This window comes from Leopardus geoffroyi, chromosome B3 (assembly GCF_018350155.1).
Source record: "Leopardus geoffroyi isolate Oge1 chromosome B3, O.geoffroyi_Oge1_pat1.0, whole genome shotgun sequence".
In the NCBI taxonomy this organism is placed as follows: Eukaryota; Metazoa; Chordata; class Mammalia; order Carnivora; family Felidae; genus Leopardus; species Leopardus geoffroyi.
This window is the reverse complement of record NC_059337.1, coordinates 119204777-119232024: the sequence shown is the minus strand read 5'-3', so window position 1 is coordinate 119232024 and position 27248 is coordinate 119204777. Positions and strand designations below refer to the sequence as shown.

The 27248-nt window shown below is 38.8% G+C and overlaps 1 protein-coding gene across 7 annotated transcripts in view; it reads right to left on the bottom strand.

Moving 5' to 3' along the window:
• The window catches only part of ZNF410 (zinc finger protein 410), a 49620-nt gene extending 22582 nt beyond the window's left edge, over positions 1-27038 (bottom strand). For 4 of the 7 annotated variants that reach the window (XR_006704141.1, XM_045448169.1, XM_045448171.1 and 1 more), the window contains exons 1-5: positions 26927-27038; positions 14438-14620; positions 13337-13472; positions 8797-9015; positions 7432-7623 (exon numbers count right to left, since the gene is read on the bottom strand). Coding sequence is in view for 6 of the 7 variants with exons in the window: in XM_045448169.1 (XP_045304125.1) it covers positions 7432-7623; positions 8797-9015; positions 13337-13472; positions 14438-14470 (580 nt within the window). In the remaining variant the exon portion in view is untranslated. Of the gene's footprint in view, positions 1-7431; positions 7624-8796; positions 9016-13336; positions 13473-14437; positions 14621-15491; positions 15835-26926 lie in introns of those variants that run through there. The other 3 variants (XM_045448175.1, XM_045448170.1, XM_045448173.1) reach the window with 3 other exon arrangements.
• Positions 27039-27248: the final 210 nt, after the last annotated feature.

The following is a 27248-nucleotide window of genomic DNA, read 5'->3' as shown; positions in this document are numbered from 1 at the left end:
AGGCTTTTCCAGACAAACAAAAAGAAAGAAGTTCATGACCACTAAGCTAGCCCTGCAGGAGATCCTAAGGGGGACTCTGTGAGTAAAAAGCAGCAAAGACTATAAAGGACCACAGATGTCACCACAAACATGAAACCTACAAAGAACACAATGGCACTAAATCTGTATCTTTCAATAATAACTCTGAATGTAAATGGACTAAATGCCCCAATCAAAAGACATAGGGTATCAGAACAGATAGAAAAACAAGATCCATCTATATGCTGCCTATAAGAAACTCATTTTAGACTTAAGGACATCTTCAGATTGAAAGTGAGGGGATGGAGAACCATCTACCATGCTACTGGAGGTCAAAAGAAAGCTGGAGTAGCCACACTTATATCAGACAAACTAGATTAAAAAAAATTTTTTTAATGTGTATTTATTTTTGAGACAGAGACAGAGTGCAAGTGGGGGAGAGGCAGAGAGAGAGAGAGAGACACAGAATCTGAAACAGGCTCCAGGCTCTGAGCTGTCAGCACTGAGCCCGATGTGAGGCTCAAACCCACGAACTGTGAGATCATGACCTGAGCCAAAGTCGGACGCTTAACCAACTGAGCCACCCAGGTGCTCCCAGACAAACTAGATTTTAAAACAAAGGTGTAACAAAGAGACAAAGAAGGGCATTATAGCATAATTAAAGGATCCATCCATCAAGAAGAGCTAACAATTATAAATGTTCATGCCCTCAATGTGGAAGCACCCAAAATATAAATCAATTAATCACAAACATAAACACATGTACAGATAATAACACTGTAATTATAGGGGACTTTAATACTCCACTCAGATAATCTAGGCAGAAATCAGTAAGGAAACAACAGCTCTGAATGACACACTGGACCAGATGGACTTAACAGATATATTCAAAACTTTTCATCCTAAAGCACCAGAATACACATTCTTCTCAAGTGCACATGTAACATTCTCCAAAATAGATCACATACTGTGTCACAAAACAGCCCTCAACAAATATAAAAGAATTGAGATCATACCATGCATATTTTCAGATCACAATGCTATGAAACTTGAAATCAACCACAAGAAAAAAAATCTGGAAAGTCCCCAAATACATAAAGGTTTAAAGAACATCCTACTAGGGGCGCCTGGGTGGCTCAATCAGTTGAGCATCTGACTTCAGCTCTGGTCATGATCTCACAGTCCGTGAGTTCCAGCCCCGCGTCAGGCTCTGTGCTGTCAGTTCGGAGCCTGGAGCTGGCTTTGGATTCTGTGTCTCCCTCTCTCTCTGCCCCTCCCCCACTCACATTCTGTCTCTATCAAAAAATGAATAAACATTAAAAAAAAAAATTTAAGAACATCCTACTAAAGAATGAACGCATCAACTGGGAAGTTAAAGAAGAAATTAAAAAATATATGGAAGCAAATGGAAATGAAAACATGATAGTCCAAACCCTTTGGGATGCAGCAATGGCAGTTCTAAAAGAAAAATACATTGTAATTCAGGCCTATCTCAAGAAGCAAGAAAGGTCCCAAGTATATAACCTAACCTCACACCTAAGAAACCAGAAAGGCAACAGCAAAGAAAGCCCAAAGCCAGCCGAAAAAGAGAAATAATAAAAATTAGAGCAGAAATAAATATAGAATCCAAAAAGCGGTAGAACAGATCAATGAATCTAAGAGCTGGTTCTTTGAAAGAATAAACAAAATTGATAGACGCCTAGCCAGACTTCTCAAAAAGAAGAGAGGACCCAAATAGAATAAGATCAGGAATGAAAGAGGAGAGATCACAATCAACACCACAGAAATACAAATAATTATTAGAGAATACTATAAAAAATTACATGCCAACAAACTGGGCAATCTGGAAGAAAGGGACAAATTCTTACACACCCACACACCACCAAACTCAAAGGAGAAGAAATAGAAAATTTGAACAGACCCATAACCAGTGAAAAAATTATCAAAAATCTCCCAACACAAAGGAGTCCTGGGCCAGAGGGCTTCTCAGGGGAATTCTACCAGACATTTAAAGCAGGTTGAGGTGTGCCTGGGCGGCTCGGTTGGTTAAGCGTCCAACTTCAGCTCAGGTCATGATCTTGTGGTTCGTGAATTCGAGCCCCACGTTGGGTTCTGTGCTGACAGCTCAGAGCCTGGACCCTGCTTCCAATTCTGTGTCTCCCTCTCTCTCTGCCTCTCCCTGCTCATGCTCTGTCTCTGTCTCAAAAATAAATAAACAATGGGGCGCCTGGGTGGCTCAGTCGGTTAAGCGGCTGACTTTGGCTCAGGTCATGATCTCGCGGTCCGTGAGTTCGAGCCCCGCGTCGGGCTCTGTGCTTACAGCTCAGAGCCTGGAGCCTGTTTCGGATTCTGTGTCTCCCTCTCTCTCTGACCCTCCCCCGTTCATGCTCTGTCTCTCTCTGTCTCAAAAATAAATAAACGTTAAAAAAAATTTTTTTTTAAATAAATAAATAAACATTTTAAAAAAATAATAAATTAAAAAATAAAGCAGAGTTAATACCTATTCTTCTCAAGCTGTTCAAAAAGATAGAAATGGAAGAAAAGCTTCCAGACTCCTTCCATGAAGCCAGCATTACCTTAATTCCCAAACCTGACAAAGACGCCACTAAAAAGGAGAATTACGGGCCTATATTCCTGATGAACATGGATGCAAAAGTTCTCAAGATACTAGCAAATTGAATTCAACAGTATATTAAAAGAATTATTCACCATGATCAAGTGGGATTCATTCCTGGCTGGTTCAATATTCACAAATCAATCAATGCGATACATCACATTAATAGAAGAAAGGATAAGAACCGTATGATCCTGTCAACAGATGAAGAAAAAGCATTTGGCAAAATACAGCATCGTTTCTTAATAAAAAACCCTCAAGAAAGTCAGGACAGAAGGAACATACCTTAACATCATAAAGGCCATATACGAAAGGCCCACAGATAATATCATCCTTACTGGGGAAAAACTGAGAGCTTTCCCCCTGGTATCAGGAACATGACAGGGATGTCCACTCTCACTACTGTTGTTTAACATAGTGTTGGAAGTCCTAGCCTCAACAATCAGACAACAAAACAAAATAAAAGGCATCTAAATTGGCAAAGAAGAAGTCAAACTTTCGCTTTTTGCAGATGACATGATACTCTACGTGGCAAACCGGAAACACTCCACCAAAAATCTGCTAGAACTGATACATGAATTCAGCAAAGTCACAGGATATAAAATCAATGTACAGAAATCAGCTGCATTTCTATACAATAATAAAGCAACAGAAAGAGAGGTCAAGGAAACATTCCCACTTATAACTGCATCAAGAACCACAACATACCTAGAAATAAACCTAACCAAAGAGGTAAAATATCTGTATGCTGAAAACTATAGAAAGCTGAAGAAACTGATGATGACACACAGAAATGGAAAAACATCCCATGCTCATGGAATGGAAGAACAAATATTGTTAAAATGTCGATACTATCCAAAGCAATCTACACGTTCAATGTAATCCCAATCAAAAGAGCACCAGCATTCTTCATAGAGCTAGAACAAACAATCCTAAAATTTGTATGGAACCAGAAAAGACCCCAAATAATCAAAGTAATGTTAAAGAAGAAAATCAAAGCTAGAGGCATCACAATACCGGATTTTAGCCTGTATTACACAGCTATAATCATCAAGACAGTATGGTATTGTCATAAAAACAAAGATCAGTGGAATAGACTAGAGAACCCAGAAATGGATCCACAAATATATGGCCAACTAATCTTCAACAAAGCAGGAAAGAATATCCAATGGAAAAAAGACCGTCTCTTTAGCAAATGGTGCTGGGAGAACTGGACAGCAACATGTAGAAGAATGAAAACGGACCACTTTCTTACACTATACACAAAAATAAATTCAAAATGGATGAAAGACCTAAATGTGAGACAGGATACCATCAAAATCCTATTGGAGAAAACATGCAGCAACCTCTTTGAGCTTGACCACAGCAACTTCTTACATGACATGTCTCTGAAGGCAAGGGAAATAAAAGCAAAAATGAACTATTGGAACCTCATCACAATAAAAAGCTTCTGCACAGCAAAGGAAACAATCAACAAAACTAAAAGGCAACCTACGGAATGGGAGAAGATATCTGCAAATGACACATTGGATAAAGGGTTAGTATCAAAAATTTATAAAGAATTTACCAAACTCAACACCCGAAAAACAAATAATCCAGTGAAGAAATGGACAGACGACTGGAATAGACACTTCCAAAGAAGACATCCAGATGGCAAACAACCACATGAAAAGATGCTCAATACTGCTCATCATGAAGGAAATACAAACCAAAAGCACATTAAGATATCACCTCACACTGGTCAGAGTGGTTAAAATTAACAAGTCAGGAAACAAGAGATGTTGGTGAGGATGTGGAGAAAGGGAATCCTCTCGCGCTGTTGGTGGGAATATAAACTGGTGCAGCCACTCTGGAAAAAAGTATGGAGGTTTCTCAAAAAAATAAAAATGGAATTATCCTATAACCCAACAGTAACACTACTAGGAATTTATCCAAAGGATACAGGAGTGCTGATTCACAGGGGCACATGCACCCCAATGTTTATAGCAGCACTACCAACTGTAGCCAAATTATGGAAAGAGCCCAAATGTCCTTTGACTGATGAATAGATAAAGATGTGGTATATATATTAAATGGAATACTACTCGGCAATGAAAAAGAATGAAATCTTGCCATTTGCAACAACATGGATGGAACTGGAAGGTATTATGCTAAGAGAAACAAGCCAGAGAAAGACAGATGCTGTATGATTTCACTCGTATATGGAGTTTGAGAAACTTAACAGAAGACCATAGGGGAAGGGAAAGAAAAATTAGATACAAACAGAGAGGGAGGCAAACCATAAGACTCTTAAATACAAAGAACAAACTGAGGGTTGATGGGGGTGGGGTTGGAGGGGCTGGGGAAAAAAATGGGCTGGGGATGGGCATTGAGGAGGGCAATTGTTGGGATGAGCACTGGGTGTTGTATGTAAGTGATGAATCATGGGAATCTACTCCTGAAGCCGAGACTACACTGTATGTTAGCTAATTTGATAAAGAAATAAACAATAAAATTTTCAAAAAACTAAACTTTCAATGTTTAATTTTAACTACATGCCTAAAGGTTTATATATCTAAGTTAGCCCCCCAAAAAGGTTTTATGAAATCATCTCATTGACAAAATAGAAGATGGTCATATATTTGGGCTGACTTTATATTTTAGCATACAAAGTAGTTGTTTGGGTAGTAAGTTAACATATTTTGAGAGTAATGAAATATCACAAAATGCTTTGTTAATTATAAAGCATTTCCCAGACAGAATCTTATTTAAATATCTAAAACAACCAAATCTGGTAAGCTACTTGATCTCTATGTTCTGAACAAGAGAAAACTGAAGGTAAGGAGTTTAAATTCCCCAGGCAGAGAACTAGTTAATGACAGCACCAGGTCTGGATCCCAGGTCTCCAGATTCCAAATCCCAAGTTCCCTCCCTACACAGCTTCTTAATGGCACATACAACACTACTTCCATAATGCAACAAAGAGATACTGAAGGTTTTGGGATTCACAGATTAGGAAAAGCATCTCAGGAAGAATCTGAACTTTAGAGCCCCCCAAAATAGTAAAAGGGACCAAGCTAAGCAGCACTACAGTAGTCAAAGCAGAGCTAATTATTTTGAACCTAACAGAAGTTTGAAGTTCTCTTTGCAATGACATGGATACAGCTAAAGAGTATGATGCTAAGTGAAATAAGTCAGAGAAGGGCAAATACTGTATGATTTCACTCACAGAGTTTTAAAAACAAAACAAAAAAGCAAAGGGAGGAAAAAGAGAGAGAGGCAAACCAAGAAACAGACTCTCAACTATAGAGAACTGATGGTCACCAGAGGGGAGACGGGTAAGGGGATGGGTGAAACAGGTGATGGGGATTAAGGAGGGCACTTATTGTGACAACCACTGGGTGACATATGAAAGTGTTGAATCACTATACTGTACACATGAAACTAATATTACACTCTGTTAACTAACTGGAATCTAAAGAAAAACTTTAAAAAAAAAAGTAGTCTGGAGTTCTCGATACAGGAAAGATTTAGGTTAATGTTTCTAAAACTGGAATACTCTGAAATATTCTCAGGAATCCTTCAGTTCTGTATGAGAAAGTTTTGTTTTTTTTTTTTTTTTAAGTTTAGTTATTTTGAGAGAGAGCGTGTGCACGCACACACACGCACACCAAGCATGGGGGAGGGACAGAGAGAGAGAGGAGAGGGAGAGAATCACAAGGTGGTTCCACAGTGTCAGCACAGAACCCGACGTGGGGCTTTATCTCACGAACTTAAATGACCGAGCCACCCAGGCACCCCTGTATGAGAAAGTTTTTAATTTTCACTTGCATGTTAATCACAAAATAATCATAAGCATATTCTAGATCATCTTCACGAGCTCTAAATAGGTACCAATGTAAGATTTCAGGGCTTAAGTTTGGTTTGTGATAATGACAGTGTGCACCTTAATAATTTGCTGTAGTACCTTAATTGTCACAGATTAGAGAGAAATATAGAAGCAGCTCTAAAACAAAAACTATGATGGCATAAGCAAAGGTTGTGCACTGGTTTAGGAGTGCTTTAAATAGAGTCCTGGTTCTCAAGTTTTAACATGCACTGGAACCACAGAGAGGGCTCACTAAAAGATTGCATGTTTCTGATTCAGTAGGACGAGAACCTGACAATTTGCATTTCTAAGTTTCCAGGTGATGCTGATGGTTCAAGGACCACATTTGAAAATTACTAGATAGAGAAAAGTGGCACAGAGTAAGGAGTACAGGCGTGCTGAACTCAAAAGAAATAGCACTACAGCCTGTTTGGATATTTAGAGGTCATGAGATGAACTGGTTCCCCTGCCAAAAAAGGCAGCGGTAGTTACTAAAATTTCTAAATTGCAACGAGTAGCAATTCAGTTTCAGCAAAACACCATTATCTGCCACACTATTAACTTTGTTTTCACTGGTTTTGTAATTTTATACCTATTAATTGGTGAAACTGATTTGATGTTGTAGTGGTATAAAAGCTCTAAGTATAGGGAACATTATAATAAAAACAATTCAAGATAATATCAAGATCTGGGAAACGTTTTCCCTTTAAAAGGGCTCTGTATGTTATTTAAAGCGGACAACTGAGGATGCTAGTGTAACTACATTTTGCACATGGTTATGTTATTTTATAGAAAATAAGATAATTTACACATTTCTAGCCTTCTGCTCTCACCAATAAAATAACTTGGATTATGGTCAACTCGAAATACAGGCATTGCATTACCAAAATCTGCACACAGAATACTGAAAATGAAAAAAAAAAAACCAAAAAACCCACCACAGGGGACTCACCATTGCTGCTGGTTTTTGCATTCTTTGCCAGTTGTGCGCGAGTAGCAGCAATCAAACTATCATGAGCCAACTCCTGAACCCGGAGGAACCATGGAATACTACTATCCGTGCTCTCACTGGAGAGGAAATCATTCCCTGAATCCTCCGCCTCATCTTGTACAAATACTAAGTGCTCAGCTGAAGAGCCCAGACCTGGAAGAAAAAAGAGGATATGTGAAAGATACCTATCAAGTAATCCTTTTATTGGCCCTGCCTCATGTGTCCTGAAATCAGCTATTCCAGATTTTCACCTCTCACCTTAGGCTTCTGTTCTCCTACAACATTAGTTTATCACCTTTTCACTCCCAGCCAACAGGCTTTTCTTACCTCCTCCTGTTTCTGAGGCAAAGCTGTCCTCCCTGGCAAACAAGCTAACCCTCACCTCTAGTATGCTGACCCTATCCTTCAGTTATCTCCTCTCGGCCATCTGTGAGCCATTCCTCCCTACTGGCCATGTTACAATCTCCCTTTATAGCCTTTAAATCTGTCTCGCCCATTTTTATTTTTAACGAGAAGAAAAAATCCCACAGTAGCTATTCACTGTGTCACAGTCAAGTTTCCTAAACAAGTGTAACTTCTAACTTTTGTATCCACTTTCTCATCTGCTTCCACTCCCCACCTCTAACCCTGGCCTCCATACCTCCACCACCTCAATAACAAGTGCTCTTGCAGAGGTCACCAGATACACACACTTCCCAGCCCTCATCTCACTATCCCATCCTGTGGTATTTGTACTACCTTTCTTCTTTAAGACTTCCTTTCTTGGCTTCTCCCACACCACTCTCCTTCTGTTTTCTTTATCCCTCTCTAGCAACTTCTTCCCATTCTTCTGTTACCCTTTTAAGTGTTGTGTTTTGTTTTTTTTTCAGGATCCCAGATTTGCCATCTTTTCTGTTTATGCTCCTGAATCAAAGAATCCATGTTCGTTGTTTCATATATTTCCTGAATGCTGATAAGCACCAAAACAACTTATTTCACACAAGACAATTCTAGAACTTTAGATTCCTGTTTCTAACTCTCTAAAGGACACCTCCTCATGAATGTGCCTCTGATCCCAACATCAACAAGCACAACTGGAACTAATCATCCTCCCCACAACTCTGTTCTTGGGTTACCTTGCTGAATGGCACAACCGAATTTCCCAAACAAGAAACTTCTGAGTCATCCTAGAGTCTGCCTTCTCCCTCTACACATTCTACTGATCACCAGACTATACCAATTCTCTAAAATAACAAGACTTCTTTTAAGTATGACTGAATTAAATATGCCCCACACCCAGTTTTTTTCCTTAAGCATTAGCACAGTTCAGAAAGGGATAAAGAATACCTGCTCTTGTTAGGTTAAGAAGAATAAAAGAAGTGCTATCACTTGGCTGTAGATCTTGCAACAAGCTAGGAGACTCTGGAGTGGACAAAAACTCCGGGGACTTCTGTACAGTCTGAGCCCTCGTCTCTTCTCCGTCTGGACCCACATTCACCTGAAGGCTTCTCAACACGGCCGAGGAAGGGACCTCCTTGGAGGAGTTTGTATGACTTGGAGTATCATCTAGCAAAGGGAAAATACCATGGCTTTACGTAGCACCTATCTCCAAGGAGCTCACCAAACGTAGCCTCTAATACCCTTATAACATCCCTTATGCAGCAGCATTTTTATTTTACAAATACAAAATTTGCCTCAAGAAAGAACAAAGAGATAACTTTAAGTTTTACAGGGAGTCAGCTGAAATGTGAAGGATAGACTTGTCTGACACTCGGCAGTAACTATCAACCAACCATCCACGTTTGGACATTACAAACGTTTGTCTTTGAGGTCAGAAATTAGTACTTTTCCCTTGAAAAATATAGTTATACAATGAATACTAACTCAAGAATAGGATCTAAATTTTTATTTTTCTTGGGAAGAAGTCCCTCCCTTTAATTTTTATAGCATGTATGTGACAGCTCTGTTGAGTCATTAGGGGAAAAAAACACAGCCTGAGAAATAATTGAAATTTTATAGAATCGCCAATATGTTTTATTATACCTCTAGATTTACACTGAAATGTAAAGAAGTAATTCAGAAGACCTGCTCTCTAGAACTTTATTCTAAGGGCAGGGATGAATTTCCAAAGGTTTTGGCTGCAATGAAATGAGCAACTGCACTACAGTGACAAAGCATCCAATGTCTTCAGGGGTTTCATTCATCTTTATAAAAGGCAGGTAATTTTTTTTCCTTTTTTTTTAAAGGAGATAACAAATAAGATTATAGGAATGAAAGTGGAAGCCTAGGGATGGTGTTGCCATTTCAAAACCTAATGAAGTAGCACAATATGAATGTGCCACAGAACTGGTTAAATGGTAGATTTCAGTGGTTAAAATGGGTAACTGGTTTAAATGGTAAATCTTAAGTTACGCATATGTTACCATACACACAAAAAAATTTTTAAGTTCATAGCAGCACTGTTTGTCATAGTACAACGCTGGAAAATAACTAAATATACATCAACAGTGTTATGGATAAAGAAGTTGTGGTTACACTCACATAACAAAACACTATACGGCAATGAAACCGAACAAACCACAACTATACAGACAAAGATTAATCTCACAACTACAGTTAACGGAAAAAAGGTACAACAACGTACAGTTTCATTCATTTAAAGTCTGAAAACACCTAAGATTAAACTGCATTGCTTAGACTTGGATGGCTGAACTTAGAAAACAAATAATGGTCAAAAAATTGAGGACAGTGGTGACCTATTGAAAAACGGAGGTTGTCTTTATGAGGGAAGAACCCAAGGAGGGCCTGGTAGCTGGCAAGGTTCTACTTCTTGATTGGGTGGTAGGTATCTTCTTTATAATAATTCTTCAAAATGCTTAAGCATATGGTTTTATATTTTTCTGTATCTATGACATATCCCAACTAAAAAGAAAACATACATATCATTCATGGAATGATACACATATATTTAAGATGGAGGGGAATAAGGTTAGGGAGGTATGTGCAGGTATGTTTGTGTTTGTAATATTATGTTTCTTGAACTAGGAGGTGAGTACATAGATTTTCATTTATTATTGTTGATAATTGGTTATCTAAAATATTTTTATTTTTTAATGTTTATTTATTTTTAAGAGAGAGAGACACAGAGTGCAAGTGGGGGAGGGTCAGACAGAGAGGGAGACACAGAATCCAAAGCAGGCTCCATGCTCTGAGCTGTCAGCACAGAGCCTGATGCGGGGCTCAAACTAACAAATGGTGATATCAGACCTAAGCTGAAGTCAGACACTTAACCGACTTCGCCACCCAGGCGCCCTGGTTATCTAAAATATGACTAATGATCTCAGGGTTGTAGTTCGAGCCCCACATTGGGTGTAGAGATTACTTAAATGAATCCATAAATAAAAACTTAAAAAAATTTTTAAAGTTTTATTTATTTTGAAAGAGAAAGAGAGCATGACCAGAGGAAGAGCAGAGATAGAGAGACAGAGAGAATCCCAAGCAGATTCCACACTGCAAGCATAGAGCCCGACACAGGGCTTGAACCCACGAACCACAAGATCATGACCTGAGCCAAAATCGAGAGTGGGACACTTAACCAATTGAGCCACCCAGGTGCCCCATTAAATAAAAACTTAAAAAAAATAAAATATATAAAATATTTTTAATCAAAATTAAAACTAAAAGTTAATGTAGATGCTTTTGTTCCTCTTTTCACTTCATTATTGTTAAAATATTCAACAAATTTAAATTAGGAGAGAAAAAAATTTTTTATGCCTAATGAAGATCAAAATTTATTAGCACATGGAAATTTACACATATTGAAAACCCACAAGGATTTGGAAAAACTCCTACATACCAGTCGAAAAACAGGAGCTGAATGATAGAAGATATGGGAAAGCTAGGAGCCAGCTAGATGTGGAAACCTTAAGTCAACATTGGTTGGTTGAATATATCTGTCATTCTTGAATCTTTAAACATTGAAAAAGATTTTATTTTATTTTATTTTATTTATTATTTTTTTTAATGTTTATTTATTTTTGAGACAGAGAGAGACAGAGCATGAACGGGGGAGGTTCAGAGAGAGGAAGACACAGAATCTGAAGCAGGCTCCAGGCTCTGAGCTGTCAGCACAGAGCCCGACGTGGGGCTCGAACTCACGGACTGTGAGATCATGACCTGAGCCAAAGTCGGACACTTAACGACCGAGCCACCCAGGCGCCCCTGAAAAAGATTTTAAAGTCACTTCAAAAAATCAAAAAAGGATACCACTAGAGGATAGTAACCAGAAGACTTTGTAACATACAAGTTATCACTAATCACCAATAGGTAACTGTCCCCTGATTTAAGATATCAATACATTGTGAGTAACTTGTTCTGTGAGTGTTCTGTGAGACAAGTAAACATTTCTAATAAATTTTAACTTGATAAATGAACAATGTCTTGCAATATGAGTAATATGTGACACCGAACGTCACGTGATCACAACTAAGCCAGTGGTTCTTCTCTCTCTCTCTCTCTCTCTCTCTTTCTCGTTCACTTGCTCACTGTGGGATTGTGGGTGGGTGATGGCCTCCCATGCTCACATGCTTGGTCTCAGGCCATGGTGTTTGTCAGAAATCAGTGACTTTTCAGAACATTGGAAGGTGACCACAGCTAGCACTAGTGTATTTTTTGTCACTTCAAAGCACCTATGGACAGTCCTTTGCTTTTCCATCCACAAGTAAGCTTAAGAATGTTTTGCTTCAATTCTAGGTCATTGGATAGGTTCCTTGTTAAAGTTGCAGAAAAAGAAAAAGACTCCATTGAGCCAATAGATAGCAGTGATTCCATTAGTGATAGTGAAAGTCATCGTACATAATAACCCTCCTCTCTCGTCTCCCTCACGCCAGCCACGAAGGCTTTCAAAGGTAAGTGCAGGTTACTTTGTTTATTTTTCTTTATATTTTGTATTTTCTTTATTATTTTATATTATATTACAGTATTATAATCATTTTTATATGAATATTTTTGGGTTGTGGAATGAATCATCTGAGTTCCCATTATTTCTTATGGGGAAATTCACTTTGATATACAAGTGCTTTGGATTACAAGCATGTTTCCAGAACAAATTATGCTCACAACCCAAGGTTTTACAGCATTCCAATTTCCAGAAAATAAAGAATTCACTGCATCCAAAAATAATGTTCTTCTAATAGTCAAGTGATAGGATCTCCTTTTCCCCATCCAAAATTAATCTCACTACCCATGATCAGCATTCTGCCTTCTCCTACCTCTCCTAGAGACTCCCCACTAATTATCCATTCTTTCTGCTCTAACTGGCTCTTTCCTCTTAGCATAAAACCATCTTCAAATATTTCAGACCTTAAAAAAGAATTCTGCCATCTACTTTCTGTCCTTCTTTTTTCCTCCCCTAGCAAGAGAGCCTTTAGAAAGTGTAGTTACTTCCTCAACTACACTTAGCTTGCACTGATACCTCAACCCACTGCAGCCTGGCTTTCCACTCTCTTTCCATGGAGCAGGTCCTGCCAAGGTCAACAATGACCTTGTTGGCCCTACCTCATTGGGATAGTCCCTATCTCATGGGCTTCTTAGAAGCATCTGACACATTGATTCTCCTGCTTTACAGCAGGCTCTCCTGCTTTACCCTGTACCTTGAATAGGGAATTCCACCTTGATCTTTTCTTCTCACTCTCACATTCTATGAATGATCCTATCCATTACTATAGCTTAAATTACCAATGCACTTGTGACTTCTGTGGTTGCTTATTCTCCATGATTCCTAATTTTTACAGTTGCTACCAGTCAGTTATCTCATCTCACCAGTATCACAGAGCAGGCTAAGCTCTTAAGACTTGCTTATCTTATTTCTTGTGATCTTAATTTTTACCTGGTAACATTAGCCGACTGCATTCTGAGGCCTCAGTCACCGGAAGGAGGGACAAGCAAGTAATGTCTTTAGCTTCTGATTCTACTAGCCCCTGTCCCAATGGGATGGATGTATTCTGAACGAACTGTACCAGGAGCTGAGGGTGTGGGAGAGACAATATTGAAAAATACAAGTTGTTAGGAATGAATCTAAACCGTTGAATTTACCAAAAGTTGATCATGTAATTAAGTCTTCATTGCTTGCTAGTCTCAACCACATTCATAGAAAAACTAGATTAACTATATAAAATAACATTTAAAGTTATTTTTATCAAGTGCACTGTTCTAAAGAAAAGCTGAATTATATAATTAAGTTAACCTCTATTACCTTCTATCAGAGAAAATACAAAAATAATTTTATTTTTAAATGAAGGCTATTAAGAAGTCAACTGCATTGTACTGATTACATTTTACAAAGCACTTTTTTGAGTACTGGCTCATTTAATCATCAGTATAATTCAGTTAAGACTGAACATGTATTTCAAAGACAAGGAATCAAGTTGAAGACATCAAATAAGTTGTCTAAGATCACATGACTACTTAGGAGAAGTAAGTCTTCCAACTTATGTACCCTGATTCCAAATTCATTGAACTTTCCACTATGCAACACAGATATACTAAAATTATGTGAGAAAAATGAATAAAAATAAAAAATGTTTAAATCATCTAATCACATTTAGGAAGAAAACACTTTCAGACATATACAAAATTAATTTAAAAATGGTTGTGGCAGTAAAAATTTACATATGTATATACACATACACATATACACCATCTATATAAAAATTTTGTCATGCAATTACCTAGATGTATACTAACTTACACTTACTTAAATAAATATAAAAAGTGATAGGCAAAAACAAAGTTTTTAAAGTACTTAGTGATAGAAAAAATAACAAACTAGTAGTTATAATCAAAACCATACGGCCCACAAAAACTTTAAATATTTACTATCTGGTTCATTATAGAAAAAGTTGGTTGACTCCTGAACTAAGGACGAACTCTGGAAGATAGCCCACAAAAAAATATAAATAAATAAACAAAAAGTGCTGCCTTGGCTCACCTCTGGTTTGGATTCTAACTCATCTGATAACATTGATTCAGCTTCCAAATCCTGTAGCTGTTGAGGGGACAGGTTAAAAATTTAATTCAGAGTCAATGACACCTTCCTGCTATGCTCATATTCCTTTAGAAAATGCTATGCTTTTCCTGTAAGATGCTGTGCTGAGTGGATAATCAATTTAGCCTAAAAAAAGATAAGAGAGAGAAAGAGAGAATTAGAGTAGTGAAAAAATGCAGCTAAATAAACAAAGGCACTTCTCCATGTATCCAAAAATCACAACAAGCAAAAAATAACGAATTCAGCCCAAAACACTTGTTTTAAATAGAACAAACCCAACAGGTGTCAAAATCCATTAAAAGTTGTATTTAGAGAATTCCTAATTCTAATATCTATTTTAGAAAAGTTCTTAAAAATGGAAAAAGGTATGTGCCCAAAGAATTTCTTGTTAGCATCTGTGATAACAAACAACTGCAAGCAAGATATAAATAGACATATATACCCAACACTCAGGGAATGGTTAATTAGGTTATGGCACTGTCACTTAAAAATACGGTTATGAAAACAATGCAACAACAAGAAATGCTAATGACATGTTAAATTACAAAAACAAAACTCAGAAGTATACACTTGCTATTATTAAAACTAGTTAAGAAGGTAAAAGGGAATTTACACAACTATGATAGTAGCTATGTTAGGTGGTATAGGCTGGTGTGACTTATTTTTCTTTTCTCAATTTCCCCATCTTTCTAAAAGTAGTTACACAGTGAAAATTTGAACAGTGTTTCCCAAAAGTAGTACCCTTGGGACCCTGATGCAGCTGTTTTCCCCCATAATTAAAATTCTTACTTTCTTATAGCTTAATTTTTTTTCAGAATTTTGACAAATGAGTCCACTTTATTTTGTACAATTGTTGCTAAAATTGGGAACACTGCTATATACAAACTAACCATACAGCGTAAAACGTACCCAGGATGGGAATTTTCAATGAATACCAAGGTTGACTAGAAAGTTAGAAAAGGCAGACTTACTCTACAGAAAGAACATATAGAAGTACCTGAATAAATTTTCATTTCTGTTCATTGTCCTTTTGGTTCCTTCCTCTCCCCCTTGCTAGCTTCCAGAAATCCTCATTTTCATCGTAAAAAAATAATTCATAAGATGTAAGTGAAAGTGTCCTTTTATTTAAGTTTCCCACATAAAATCAAGTATCATAAATTCCTGACTTTTCCTTTCACATGTGTTTTTTCTTATGCAATGACTATACAGAATAGTTCAATGTGATTTATCCATCTCTCTTTTTCACAGAAGAAGGAACCAAGGCTCAGTATATCACTTAAGTTATTAAGTTGCAGAACCAGAACTCACACCTACAGAGCAGGTTGGCATGAATGGTGATTACATCTATCTACATCTGATCTTGGAACACCAGGATTTAAGAATTCCTTTTCCCCAATTCTAGCTCATCTCAAGAAGCCAAGAAATTACCAAATGTTTAAGTTATCCTTAAGTTCCTCCAACTTTGAGTTTACAGGATTGTAAAATCTCTAGGAAACTAGACAACTATTCACTCTCCTTTATATTTGTTAAGGTTCTTAGAAAAGAATGGTGCTAGCTGCATTTCTAGTACCCTTACCTAAAGAGAAATGAAAAAAAAAAAAAATGAAGTTCATGAATATGTGCACTGAACAAGAGAAAAATCATATACTAGATCTTAGATAGTTTGGCAAAGCTGTAATAACAATTTAAAGAGGGAAGCTACCACCTCTCTTCTAGTTTAAGAGCCATCTCTAGATCACCATTTCTCAAGGGTCCATGGCTATCCATGATATCTTTTTATTTTAGTGTCTTCATTTTAGTGATAATCTTTCTGTTTTGTTTATTTTAAGACAGAGAGAGAGAGAGAACTGTGCATGTGAGCAGGGGAGGAGCAGAGAAAGGGAGAGAAAGAATCCCAAGCAGGCTCTGTGCTGTCAGCTCAGAGCCCATGGAAGGGCTTGATGCCAGGCTCTATCTCAAGAACTGTGAGATCATGACCTGAGCCAAAACCAAGATTCAGATGCATAACTGACTGAGCCACCCAGGTGTCCCTCATTTCAGTGATAATCTTTAAAAAAATTAACATAAGCATTTTCTAGAACAAAAGGGTATATATAATTGAGTTCTGCCTAAGTTTGGTGCCCAAGTTTGTGGTTTGTATGTACACTGTGAACTAAAGAGAGACTAGTAGCATAGAACAGGCAGACTGACCTCAAAAGAATCTGTACTAGAGCACTCAGTACCAAATCAAGTGTACTGTGTGAATCTCATCTTTAACACAGCAACCTGCTATGTTTATTAGCTGAAAGTGTGATGGCAAATATGCAGTTAAATCTGTTTCTATTCTTAATTCCCATCATCCATTTAACAGGTTTCAAAAACTGCAATGTAAGTCTTTAAGTAACAGTTTCATTGAGGTATAATTTATATACCATACGATTCACTCATTTAAAGAGTTTGGTTAAATTGTTTTTAGTATATTCACAGAGTTGTGCAACTACAACCACAATCAATTTTTAAAATGTTTTTAGTGTTTATTTATTTTTGAGAGAGAGAAAGAGACAGAGTATGAGCAGGGGAGGGGCAGAGAGGGGAGACACAGAATCCAAAGCAGGCTCCAGGCTCTGAGCCGTCAGCAGCACAGAGCCCCACGCAGGGCTCAAACTCACGAACCACAAGATCATAACTTAAGCCGAATTTGGATGCTTAATCAATTGAACCATCCAGGTGCCCCACAAAGTCAATTTTATAACAACTTTATCACCCCCAAAAAGAAACTCCTGTACCCATTAGCAATCACTCCTCATTTTCTTCCAAACCTTCCCCTGACCAGGCCTAGGCAACCACTAGTCTATTTCTGTCTGTATGGATTTGCCTATTCTGGACATTTCATATAAATGGAGTTATACATATGATCTTTTGTGCTTGGCTGCTATCACTTAGCATAATGATTCCAAGGTTCCTCCCTGTTGTAGCATGTATCAGCATTTCTTTTTATTGTCAAGTAATATTCTATATACATTTTATTTATCCAAGTAACAGTTAATGGACATTGGGTTATTTCTACAATTTGGCTATTATGAATAAAGCTGCCATGAACATTGATGTACAAGTTTTTGTGTGGACATGTATTTTTACTATTTTGGATATATACCTAGAAGTGGAATTGCTAGGTCACATGGCAACTCTATTTAACCTTGTGAGGAATTACCAGGCTGTCTTCCAAAGTGTCTGCACCATTTCACAATCCCACCAGCAGTGGATTTCTCTACATCCTCACCAACACATTATTATAGCTCTCTTAATGGGTGTGAATGGTAACCCATTGTGGTTCTGAACTGCATTACCTGATAGCTAGTGGTTTTGAACATCTCTTCATGTGCTTATAGGCCATTTGTACATCTTTTTAGGAGAAATACTTACTTAGATTGTTGGCTCATTTTTTAAATTGATTGGTCTTTTTATTGTTGAGTTGTAAGAGTTCTTTATATATTCTAGATATAAGCTCCTTATCAGATAAATGATTTGCACAAACCTTTTCCCATTCTGTTATCTTCTCATTTGCAATGCAAATCTTATCTTCATTTGAACAAGGCAACTCTAACTCTACAGTTATCAAACAAAACCTCATTAAAACTGTCATTCAAGGACTTCTAGTCAGTTTTAGTTAAATGTGAGATCCCATTATCATAAGCTGCTTAACAATGTCTTGACACTATAAATACTACCTTGTATGATATTCTCTGGATTAGTATTACTAAAGGTAAATGTAGAAACCGATGAAATATATTCCCGAATCCAAGGCTAAATCTTTCCACTATTAAGTTCAACATTAAGTACTTCATTTCAGCAAAACAACATCTCTACCATACAATATGAATGGTATTTTGAATTTTGTTTTATGGTGTAGTTTACATTTGTATACTTACTCATAAAGATCTAACTCCATGGCAACAACTGATATAATCGTAACAACCTAAACTGTACTAAGTACACAGTTCCTTAGAGTCATCAAAACATATTAGACTGCTAATATTGTAATAAGTTTGTATGGTGGCAGGTGGGTAACTAGGCTTACTGAATAGCCTATCAAATTGTGGTAATGTATCAAACTGTCAAATCACTATGTTGTACACCTGAAACTAATTTAGCACTATATGTCAACGATTCATCAATTAAAAATAAATCTATAGGGGCACCTGGGTGGCTCAGCTGGTTAAGCATCTACTCTTGTTTTTGTCTACTCTTGGTTTCAGTTCAGGTCATGGTCTCACAAACGCCGTGTCAGGCTCTGCCTTGGTGATGTGGAACCTGCTTAGGATTCTCTCTCTCTCTCCTTCGCGCTCTCTGCCCCTGCCCTGCTCATGCTCTCTCTCTCTCTCTCTCTCTCAAAAAAAAGAAAAAAAAAAAAAAACTTGAAAAAAAACAGCTACTGGGATCTTCAATGTAGGAGGGATAAGAATTACTACATAGCTTTATGTCTGAGTATATTTAATGTAATCATAATAAAAATAATTTGGCAGTATGGGGGCCACTATAGTGTGCAATGCAATGTTTTTCCTTTAAATGCAATTTGCATGACACGGGAGTGAATAGGACTGCACTTACTCAAAAGGAAGCTATTTTCAAGGTAATTATGGGTCTCAAAGAGATTTCTTCCCAGGCTTTCTTATTAATTAAGATACTAGAAATGCAATACCAAGTAGTCACATACATCACCCCAAATTCTTTATTTTTATTACTGTTTTTGAGAGAGAGAGAGAGAGAGAGAGAGAGAGAGAATGCACCCACGAGCATAAGAGAGGGTCAGAGAGAGAGAGATAGAGAGAGAATCTCAAGCAGGCTCCACACTTAGCACGGAGCCGGTCATGGGGGCTCAACCCACAACCCTGGGATCATGATCTGAGCCAAAATCAAGAGTCAGATGCTCAACTGACTGAGCCACACAGGTGACCCATCTCCCAAATTCTTTAATGTGAACACTAATAGTTGCTCATTTTTATTTTGTATCTTTACCTGGTAGACAGGCAAAATTTATATTCTTATTTCCTTTTATATTGGAAAAATTACTAATTCAGCCCATTTTAAATAACAAAGGAGATAATGACATTTAACCATCACCAAACCAAGGATAGGCCCATCAAATCATATTTTCCACAAGTCATAAATAAGGCATCTTGGTTCTGGATAGAGTTCACAACAAAACAAACTGATCTCAGAAACCCAGGGATAAGTCTAATAAATACGAAATAATAGTCAGACCCTTTCTCCCTCTACCCATGCCAACAACTGAATTTTACTGTGTGCATTGCTCCTTTTGGCCATCAAAGCACATTAGACTGCTTAAAGAAAACAATCTTGGTCCAGCACAAATTATATTTTTTAGAAATCCACTGCCCTACCACTGCTATATTAATAGTTAATAATAGCAGAATATGTTAATATGCTATCCCATAGTCAGCTTAAAGGTTAAAAGGAATGCAGGCAATAGACATCTTTGCAATGAACCAAAGCAAAGTACAGGAAGGCCTGAAAACTTCTGTAAATTGGTAATGAGAGAACTCATAACAAAAGCAAAGCAGATTTAAGACAAAAGAGATCTCTATGATCTAGACCATCCTTAAAACAATTCTCCTTCTGTTTTTAGTCAAATAAACAAATCCTGAGAACTGAAGTCTGATAAACTGCATTCTTCTACAGTACACTCAACATCATCCAGCAAATTATTCATTAATACCAAGTAGCTAAACAAGTTAAATAAAGAAGCTGAGATGTTTATTAAAAAAAAAAAAAATCCAAGGTCTCTAAAGCAAAAATCTAAATTCTGCCTCTGACTTTTTGGTTGAGACCTAGGCAAGATACTCAACTTCTTGGCCCTAAGTAACTCATCTGAAATACAGATGAAACAAATCTACCTAGGACTATTTACCTATCAGTCAACAGAAACGCTTACAAAATTCTTCAAAAACAAAGCTCTGCATAAATGCTTAAGAGACAAGTAAATCTATCAAATGCATTGTATACTATAAAAGGTTAAGAAATCTGCCTTTATTACAGAGCCCAAATTTCCTATAAAGCAGTGATTTCCAAACATTTTGACTGCAACCCACAGTAAGATATATTTTCCATGATACCTCAGAGAATGAAACACATGCTGAGATGCAAATAACATATTTTCATGAAACAATACTAACCTATGTTAATCTCATGCACTCTGAATTTTTTTAAATAAAACCCACTAAAGTGATCTCACAAACTACTTAACAGATTATGTCCCACAGATTGAAAAACACTATAAAGTATCTTCAAAAGTCTAAAATACATATGTTAAACACAGACTCAGCCATAAAACATAAAACCATAGATATAAACCTGCTATAAATATACATTACAAGTCAGCAATTATCACTGATAAGAGTCTTGGGGAAACTGAAATTACTTGAATCCTCACACAAGACAGGAATTAGTTAGTGGTAACACTGTGTCCAGAGGGTGGAGATGGCCTAAAATCAATGCAGGCTACACAGAGAAATATTGGGAGGAAAAACCAAGCCAAAATAAACTAAACAAGCAACAGAGGAACATAACTGATACAGGTCTCTTGCCTCAGTTCTGACTGCCATACAGAAGGGAGTGCATTCCAAAGGGAAAGATGATCAGGGGCTTTTACTACTCTGCTCAAGAAAGAAACAGAACATCATTGTGTCAGCTTCTAAAAAGTAATGTGATTCTACCCTAGGAAAACAAAGTCCGGAATATCAGTACTGTACTTATTTGAGGGAGGTAGAAAATGCCTTGACCTTGACCCAGTTTCATAAAGAAGGGAGGGAAGGGGTAAGAAAAAAAAGGAAAGAAATTAAGAAACACCATTGTTCTTCCCGATTGGTCACCAATCTGCTTCTTGGCTCCCTCCATTTCTACCTATGTCTGACCACAGATATAGACCCAAATGATGTTTCACTAAAGCTGAAAAATACTACATCAAAAATCCTACCAATGGCAGGGAATTACAAAGGCCAAAAATTAAAATTTTAAAAAGAGTAGTTTAAATTTTGGTATAAAACGGTAGTTGTAGGGGCGCCTGGGTGGCTCAGTCAGTTAAGCATCAACTCTTGATTTCGGTTCAGGTCATGATCCTAGGGTGGTGGGATCAAGCCCCACGTTGGGCTCCTGAGTATAGAGCCTTTCTCTCTCTCTCTCTCTCCCTCTCTCTCTCTGCCCTTCTCCTTAGTTCATGCTCACACACTCTCTCTCTCAAAATAATTAATTAATTAATTAATTAATTAATTAATAAGATAGTAGTCCTAGGAAAAGAAAAGCCAGGTAACTTCTTATATTCATATCTAGTATATTATGCAAGTTGATTAAATTCTAATAGTTAAGTGGTAACAGGTACTAATGAAAAAAAAATTGGAACATAGAAGTGTGAAGCCAGAATAAATCTTAGCAATACAGGATTTATCTGGGGCCTTCCCTTTTCCTTCCCAGGATCTGCTGAGGTGTTCTATTCCACAGCTCTCATTTCTATTCTAGTCACTTTCCCCTTTCTCTGCAAACCTTCAGAGCCAAATTTATCAAAAGACTTGTCTCCACTTTCTCATCTCCAGTCACTATTCAATCCCAAGACTTCACCAAAACTTCTCTTGTAAAGGGTACCAAAGATCTTCATGTTATCAAATCCAATGGACACTCTGCAGTCCTAATCTTATTTGACCTTTGCAATGAACAACTATTGTTTTTAATTGTCCTACATTCATTTCCCCTGCTTAGGTGACAGGATCTACATTAGTTTGGGGATGTACCCCTCCCCCATTGGATACACCTTTGGTGAGACTGCAGATTAAGGTGTTCTTTCCTTCACTGACCAACTGTTGGACACTTGACCTGCACTGAACAAATCAGCCACTTTTCCTCAGAACGTGAATTCTAAAAGAAGTAACAAAGGGCTGAAAACTGCTGCAGCAGCCCATTCATTCCGGTAATGCAGCTAGCAGCCTCCCCTGGGGCTGCTCAGATTCCTGTCCTTTATGAAGCCAAGGCCTTCATCATTTCCTTTGATCCTATGAGCTGCCCACATCCTTGTTATAAATTCCTCTTCTGAAGCAAACTGGTTACTTCTGAAGCAATCAGAACCATAACTGGTATTATCCCTTAGAAGCACTGTCTCCTTCCTCAAACACTTACTGTCTTTGCTTCAAAGATACGTGTTCCTCATTTTACTCTTATTGTCATTGCCATTCCTCCAGTTTCCTTTGGTAACTTTTTTTTTTCTTTGAGAGAGCAAGAAAGAGAGAGATGGAGGGAGAGAGAGAGAGACAGAGAGAGAATCCCAAGCAGGTTCTGCACTGTCAGTACAAAGCCCGATGTAGGTCTTCAAGCTCACTGAGATCATGACCTGATCCAAAATTGAATGCTTAACTGACTGAGCCATCCAGGCGTCCCTCCTTTGGTAACTTCTATACTCTTCCTGCATGCAGCCTCTAAATACTAATATTCCTCAGGATAGTATTCAGGACCTCTTCTCTTGCTACACTCTCCTCTTAGCATAAGTTCATGGCTTTAAATGATAGTCTCCAAAATTTTTTAAAGTTTTTATTTAAACTCCAATTAGTTAACATACAGCATAATATTAGTTTCAGGTACACAATACAGTAATTCAACACTTCAATACAACACTGCGTGCTAATCACCAAAATTTTTATTTATAGCCCAGATACGTCCCTGAGCTGCAGACCTGCATATACAATTGCTTACTTGGTACCTGTACTTAATGTTTGAAACTTGGTATCTCTAATGTGTCTAAAATTAATTCTCTCTCAAGCCTGTTTTCCATCATGCCCTGCCAGCCCCACTCACCACAATCCTCCACTTAAGACAGGACCACCATGCACCCCATTTAGGAATCATTTTTATTACTTTCTTTCTTTTGCTCCCAATATCTAGTCCAGCTGCAAGTCCCATTAAGATAACAAATCCACCTACTTCTATTCACCACCCTATTTCAGGCCACCATTAACACTTGCCCTAAACTACTGTTAGTGCCACCTAACTCGTCTCCCTGCTTCTACTCTTGCCTACCTTCCATTCTATTCTCTTTCCAGTAGTAAATATCTTTTTAGGGGCACCTGGGTGGCTCAGTCGGTTAAGCATCCGACTTTGGCTCAGGTCATGATCTCATGGTTGGTGGGTGGGTTTGGGCCCCGAGTCAGGCTCTGTGCTGACAGCTCAGAGCCTGGAGCCTGCTTCAGATTCTGTGTCTCTCTCTATCTCTGCCCCTCCCCTGCTCACACTCGTCTCTCTCTTGCCTCTCAAAAATAAATAAAAATGTTTAAAAAAAATTAAAATGATTCCTATTATATCACTCACCTGCTTGAAACTCTTTACGCGGCTTCCCAATGCACCTACATAAAATTTAAACTCCTTATCCTGGCATGTAAGAACCTATGTGATCCATTCCTGTTCCTCCAACCACACTCCAGAGTCACTCTCCCTTACTTGCTCTCCAAGCTCCAACCATCTTAGTTCCTTCAACACATTAAGCTCTTTCTGATGTTAGGGATGTGCACACGTCTTTTCCTCTGCCTTGGAATGCTTTTACCTCCCTCTCCATTAGTTACCTCTTTTTCACTTTTCTGGGCTCTGTTTAACTATCAACTCATTTACAAAGGCTTGGCCTGGTCACCTTATCCAAAGAAGATTCCCCACACTTCCACCTTTGTTCTCTATCTCTACTATTTCTAATTCCTTTGTTTTTATATAATATTCCTTTTTTTTTTTTTTTTTTTTTTTTTTTTTTTGGTTACTCCCCTAAATTGTAAGCTCCATAAACAAGGGCAGGAACTAGTCTGTCTTGTTTATAACTTTACATTCCACTACCTAGCACAGTGCCAGGCAAAGTACTTTATGTAATTCATAAGGAATTTAGGTCTCCAAGAGTCATTTCTGATACTGTGAAGCTCCAAGGCTGCCTTTACTATGAGATTAAAGGGCTTCTATACAAACTCCCTGCAAGCACCTAGTAGGCACTGAATAAATGAATGAATGACCTGGATATAATACCAAAATATTTGCCTCTATTCCTGACCTCTCTCCTCAACTCCAAATTTTCATTTCTAACTGCTTGCTGGGTATCTCCACACAGATATCCACCTCAAACCTAACAATGTTCACAATCCAGATAATCATCTCTACCACCAAACCTGTTCTTCTTCCTGTATTATCCATTTCAATTATTGCCCAATCTTCTTCCCACTCAGCCATAAATTCTAGGTCTTTAACAATGTCTCTCATCTTCAATATTTAAATAACCCCAGTAGTTCTAATTCCCCCAAATTTATTCCCCCTGGAATGCCCTGTTTAGGCCTCATTATCTTTCAACTACACTATTAAAAGAAACTACTAACTGGTCATCCTACCCTAAAAATCCCCCCCCCCTTTTTTTAAGTTTATTTATTTATTTTTGAGAGAGAGAGAGAGAGAGAGAGAGAGAGAGAGAGAAAGCAAGCAGGGGAGCGACACAGAGAGAATCCCAAGCAGTGGGACGCACTCCCACCAACCATCTCATGACCTGAGCCAAAACCAAGAGTCAACCGACTGAGTAGTTTAGGTGCCCCAAAATTCCCTTCTTCAATCCATCTTTTTATGCAGCCACTCAAATTATCTTTCCAAAACACAGAAATGCTTGTTACTTCACTCACTCAAAATTCAGTGCCTCAGAATATTAGTCAAATCCCTAACTATGGCATTTCAAATATCCTACAATCTATCTCCAAACACTGTTTCAGTTACAGCACGTCCATCTTCCTCAATTAACCCTTTACTCCAACCCACATGGACTGGCTACTGAATGAACACACCAGCCTATTTCAGTGCTCCACATCTTTGCTTAGAATAGTTCTTCAACCAATAATAAGCACTATCCAGCTGTGATTTTTTGAAATCCTTTCCAGACTTTTTTTTTTTCATTTTTTTTAATGCTTATTTATTTATTTTGAGAGAGACAGTGTCAGCAGTGGGAAGGGGCAGAGACAGTGGAGAGAGAATCCCAAGCAGGCTTCCCGCTGACAGCACAGAGCTTAACACGGGGCTCCATGCCGCGAACAGTGAGATTGTGACCTGAGTCAAAATCAAGAGTTTGACGCTTAACCCACTGAGCCACCCAGGAGCCCCTCCTTCCCAGATTTTAATATCCAACTCAAATGCCATCCTCCACTAAGACTCTGATCCTTTCCCTCCAGTGAAAACAAATCTGTCCTTTCCATAGTGTTGTCACAACACGCTATTTCACCTCATTTTAGCAATGATTCTATCCTGTCTAGGCTGTTAGGTGTCTACATGTATAACTTTCTCATTGGTTAAAGTGGTTGAACTTATTCATTCTACTCTCATTAACTGAGTATTATGCTTTGCACAAACTAAGCATTCAGGAAATACCCGCTGAATAAATAGGTAAGCCTCTTCATTTACAAAGAAGGGGGAAAAAAGGTAGAGATTAAGTAACTTGCCAAAAACCAGACATCTACTTAAATGCAGAATTTTTAAAAATTAGAACCTAAATCTTCGGTTTAGCTGACTTTACTCTGTCCATACTAAGTAAGATAAAACAGGTGAAATTTCTCACTCCCTAACAACAAAATGCCACCGGCTTTATTTCAAAAATGTTTCTTCTATTCACTTCGCAAATATGTTGCATTGACCCGTGCGCCAAAGTGAAGAAGCACAAATTCTTAAGTCCCAAGTTAGTAATGTTTAACTTCCAAATGGTGCCTAAATGCATTTCAAAGCCTCATGAGCAAGTGGGATAAACTTTAACAGCCGAGCTGCATTCTTTTCTCTGAAGAAACGTCGGAGGAGAAATTGAACCTTGGAATGCCTACAAGGCTGTAAACACCCACAGCCCACAGCCTCGCCTTGAAATGACAGGCGAAGGAGAAGCTAGCAGCCAAAGCCCCTCAGAGCCGGCAGCCTTCCTTCTTCTAGACCCAGAAAGTAAGTGGACGTATGAAAGAAGGGGTAGCTCTGGGTTGAAATACCGAAGGCAGAGTCTCCTCGGCATCCTCTTTGCCCCACCGCAACGGCCTTAGTGTAAGGCCCCGAAGCCCGCGGGCAGGGCTCGACTGCGGGTGCAGTCCAGGAGCCCCCGCCCTAGGGACTCGCTGACTCTAGCTTTCTCAGGACCGTCTTGTTCCCAAGCCCCGGCCCCCAAAACCAAGCAAATGAGCCGAAACACCGGCCCCAAAACGCCTCGAGGGGAAGGGCCGAAGCCGTAGGGCTTCAGACCGGCCGCTCCCGGGCCCGCCAGATAAGGGAGGGGTGCCCAAGGGGGGGGGGGCGGTTTCCCTGTCCTCTCCTGAGTCGAACTCGGCCCGAGCCCCCGAGGGACCGGTACTGGCTCCCTCCCTCTCGGCGACCACCTAGCTGTGCGGCTGTGGCCTGGCCCAGCCCGGAGCTCACCTCCCCGTCCCGGGCAGCCTGCTAGCCGTCAGTCGGTCCCGAATTCCGTCCACACACAGCGTCTTCCGGCTCCCGCCGGAAGCAGCGGCAGCGCGGGACAGGAAGTTTGGCCGGCCCCCAAGGCTCACACCCACTCGCCGCCCCAGGCTGGACAGCTGCCGCCCCGCGTGGGGGTCCCCCCAAGGCGTTGATGGAGGGCTGGGGCCGGGCTGTCCGCGCCGGGCTGAGCCCCCGGACGCCAGGAGGTCTCTCGCTTCCTATTCATTCCCGACATTGAGGCCCCGTGGTCTACGAAACCCGAGAAATGGGGTCAGTTCGTGCC